This window comes from Dendrobium catenatum, unplaced genomic scaffold, assembly GCF_001605985.2.
Source record: "Dendrobium catenatum unplaced genomic scaffold, ASM160598v2 fragScaff_scaffold_621, whole genome shotgun sequence".
NCBI lineage: Eukaryota > Viridiplantae > Streptophyta > Magnoliopsida > Asparagales > Orchidaceae > Dendrobium > Dendrobium catenatum.
The window spans coordinates 26,470,949-26,474,955 of record NW_021319083.1 but is presented as its reverse complement, the minus strand read 5'-3'; the positions used below and the strand labels follow the sequence as shown (position 1 = coordinate 26,474,955).

Sequence of the window (4,007 nt, the reverse complement as noted above, 5' to 3'; positions counted from 1 at the left end):
CTAAAAATAAATTCTATAGGAGATTGATAGGAAATACTTGAGTTCGCAAGTAACCCTAAGGGTAATACTTGAGTTTGCAAGCAAACCTATCACTAATTGGTGAAAAACAGCGAGAATAACACAAAATTTGGGAGAAATCTGCACAAACGATAGATTGCAATATGAAAATCAAAGCCAAACAAGCACAGAAACAAGATACAAGTGATCCTCAATTAGAGAGGATCATCTCTCCCAAATCTCTAAAGATAGTCTAGAGCCCAAATCACCACGAAACCCTAACTGAAATAAAAATCTAGCATAACCTCACCCTAAAACATCTCATGCTCTTTAATACATAAACTTTCCTAATCTAATTTCCCTCCCAAGCCCTAGTTGCCCCCTCTTTTTCAATTTTGAATTCAATTGGACTAGTGGGGCCCACTATTATGGGCGTCAAGAAGAAAGGGAGGCGGCAATTGTCAGTCTCATGTAGAACTGAGCCGTACTTTGGGCCGACTGGGTTGGTTCAGGTTGAACCAGCCTAACAATACCACCCACCAAAAAAATCACCTTGTCCTCAGGGTGAAAACAAGGGAACTGATGTTTCATCCTCTCATATAGCTCCCACGTGGCATCGTAGTCAGGAAGGATCTTCCACTTGATCAACACTTTTTTAGTTCCATCTTCTTTCTAGCAAACCCCCATCAACTCTAAGGGTTCCAGAACAATCTCTAAATCTTCAGTAAGTGACACCAGTAACTCGGAGCTGGCTGTATAATCATCAATGACTCTTCTCAACTTAGATACATAGAAAATCGGATGTATAGTAGTCGTTGGTGATAGTTTCAGCCAATATGCTACTGCTTCGACCTTCTCCAACACTTCATAAGGTCTAACGTACCTTGGAGCAAGCTTCTCATTCCTTCTGTTGGTGACTGTCTTCTGTCTGTATGGTCGGAGCTTAAAGAACACTCTCTCCTCCACTTCAAACGGGATGTCGTTCCTATGCCCATCACCTTTTTTCTTCATAATATGTTTAGCTCTCAATAGATGTCTCTTCAACTCCTCTAGCACTCTATCCCTCTCCTCCAAGTACTCCACTGAAAAAACAAGAGAATTGCTACTCCCAAAGTGCACCAAGTGGGGAGGATCCCTTCCGTACAATACCTTAGATGAGATCACCTGAGAAGGAAGAAAAGATGTATTGTAATAGTACTCAGCCCATAATAGCTACTTGGTCCATAGCTTGGGTGCCTCTGACACAAACCATCTCTTGTAAGTCTCCAAGCTCATGTTAACTACTTTCGTGTAGCCATCCGTCTGTGGGTGATAAGTGGTGCTCCACTTCAGAACTATCCCCTGTAATCTGAACAACTCCCGCCAAAAGTAGCCGAGGAACATCTCATCTCTATCCGATACTATCGCCTCTGTTACTCCATCAATCTGACCACCTCTATGATGAAAGCTAAAGCCACGGTCACCGCAATGTAAGGGTATTAGAGGGGGATGAAATGAACATACTTGCTCAATCTGTAGACCACCACAAAAATCACCGTGAAACCTTTTGAATGTGGCAGCCCATCTATGAAGTATATGGATATATCCTGCCACACTCGTCCTAGAAAAGCCAACGACTGTATTAGTCCTCCTGGTGACATAGCCAGGTATTTGTTCCATTGAGATATTTCACATCTGGACACCATCTTCTCTTCATCTTTATCTATCCCCTTACAGTAAAGCTCTGAAGCAAGCCTTCTGTATGTCTTCTGCACCCCTGAATGGCCCCCAACAACGTTGTTGATCTCGATTTTTGATGCAATTAGTTTTTATTTTATTTTTATATTTTTTTTAGCTATCCAATGATCATGGTAGATTGTGCTTGGTCTTTGGTAGACCTTTGGTTTGCTAGCTTGATGGGTCCTTTGGGCTGCTGTTGGTTCTCGTGTTGGCTTATGGTTCTCGGTTTGAGCTTATGATGATGTTGGGAGGTGGAGGTTTATTGGAGTTGAGCTTTTTTTTTTCTAAGTTGTTAGCTCATTAATGTTGAGCTAAAGTTTAGTTCATTTATTGGGGAATTTATTGAACTACCTAGCTCATTAATCTATAAAGGTATGCTCTTAAATCTTGGATTCATTTTGGAGTGGACTTGTCTCTTCTCCTCTCCCCTTTTTTTCTTCTCATTTCCCTGTGTTGGGTGAATTCTCGTGCCTTTGTCCCTTGGGTTCTCGTGGCTGGTTGTGTTGGGTGATTTTCCATGCCTTTGCCCCTTTGGTTCCAGTGAATGGCTGTTCAATTCTGCGACTGGTTGCTTGGTTCCGTGCTGGGCTGCTCGATTCTGCGATTTTCTCTTGGGTTCCCACGAGTTCTCTTCTCTATTTTGCTGTGCCGTTTGGGAATTGTTATTGTGGCTGTTGGCCTTTCATTGGCCTAAATCTAATTGGCTTATTTGGTGGTGCTATGGCTTTTGAGTTCCCCTCTCTTGCCTATATATTAAAGATGTATTTTGAGGGGAAAGGTGGTTGAAAATTGTTGAGCATTGTCTCATTAAAAACCTGAGGGTTTTCTTCTTGGAAAAGCTTGAGAGCTTTGTCCACTTCTTCTCCTCTATTTCGTCTGGGCTTCTTACCTCTTTCTTCTCTACGCAAGTTCCACTCCATTTGTATCCTTCTTCTTGAGCTTTGGAGGTGTTTGTTGGCTAATTTGGGAGCATTTGCTGGAGGAGTTTGGTTGGACGTCTGGACCTTCTTGCTGTGGTGGATCATCGGTTTGCTAGCCCTAAGCACATACTTTACTTAACCTACATTTCGATGCATGTGAGGAAACCGTTCTGTCGGTTGTTCTGAGGAAAACAACTTTTTTTATTTATTTTATTTCTTTTGATCTCTCTTCTAGTTTTTATCTGTCAGTTTTTGTGCTAATAGATGATTGCTACTATTTGAATCGAGTTTGGTTATAGTTTTGCCCATCGTTCTCCTTTTTTGGCTTTTCTAACTAGTGTGCTTGCATCAATTTTCATATGAGTGCCCTTGAGGGTCTTTGGTTGAACCTCGTCGAGCCTAGTTTAATCCAGATCGATGTCGATTTAGGTCCAATTGAGTTGATTCAAATTCGATTCCATTAAAATTTACTTGATAAAAAATCAATTGAACTTGAATCGACTCGAAATTGGATTAAATTAGACCTGACCACATTCAATTAAATTAGATCCGTTCATTTTAGACACATCGAGTTCAATTTGGTTCGAGTCGATGACTTGTTCGAGTTTAATTTTATTGACATGATCGAGTTGAGTCGAATTTGAATTAACCCAAGTCGAGCCGAGTCAAACCCAATATGGACCTAATAGGTTCAATTCAATTTTAATTAAAGCTTAATTAACTTTCTAAGCAATTTGAATTTGATTTATAAATCAAGAAATGGAACCTACAACCCTGATTTAATAAAAAATCCCATTATGCCACTATTAGTTGGCAAAGTCGCGTGATTTGCTTGTTTTGGAAGGAATGCAATCGTGGATTAATGGGGGTAGCACGATAGAGCTTTTTTTTCAATGTATAGAGACGGGATCGAGAAGGCAGGGAAGTGGGATTATCTCCCAGGCTCGCAACTCTCTCAGCATAACCCCATTTCGTATAGAAAACTCCCTCTCGACATCTCTTCATTCGGTCCCGCTCCAAAGATTCGTAAGATCCCTCTCTTCAGATCTCCTTGTTTGCAGACACCAGGCGAAATCAAGGCCTCACTCCCGCTCCAGTATTCCGCACTCCAGCACCCTTTCCTCCCCGTTCGCTTACTCGAGCGGACCTAACCCGACGTCAGCTCCCTCTGTCTCTCTTTATTCGAGCGACCAACAACGAGTCAAAACCTCGTCGGCCTCCCTTCCTTTCATGTTCGCGAGTTTTGAGACTGAGTCCGACGCCATCGACTTGCCTTAACCGCAGGACTTGCAAGGTGATTTCTTCCCCTCTCTTTCTTTCTCTCCTTCTATTCCTGCTTCTCATATTTCTTCCATCCCCTTTTGCTTCTCT

The 4,007-nt window shown here is 41.9% G+C and overlaps 1 protein-coding gene across 1 annotated transcript; it reads right to left on the bottom strand.

Moving 5' to 3' along the window:
- Positions 1 to 669: 669 nt before the first annotated feature.
- Positions 670 to 1,656, bottom strand: LOC110100200. Its single transcript, XM_020827619.2, has 2 exons — positions 1,282 to 1,656; positions 670 to 1,161 (listed from the first exon to the last, which is right to left on the bottom strand). The coding sequence occupies exons 1-2, from the start codon at positions 1,654 to 1,656 to the stop codon at positions 670 to 672; spliced, it is 867 nt and encodes a 288-aa protein (XP_020683278.2).
- Between the last annotated feature and the right edge of the window lie 2,351 nt (positions 1,657 to 4,007).

Excerpts from the sequence above, each read along its gene's own strand:
- LOC110100200 (XM_020827619.2), bottom strand. The coding sequence starts at position 1,656 with ATGGAACAAATACCTGGCTATGTCACCAGGAGGACTAATACAGTCGTT. Across the intron at positions 1,162-1,281 it reads AGACGGATGGCTACACGAAA|GTGATCTCATCTAAGGTATT; the intron begins GTAGTTAACATG and ends CTTCCTTCTCAG.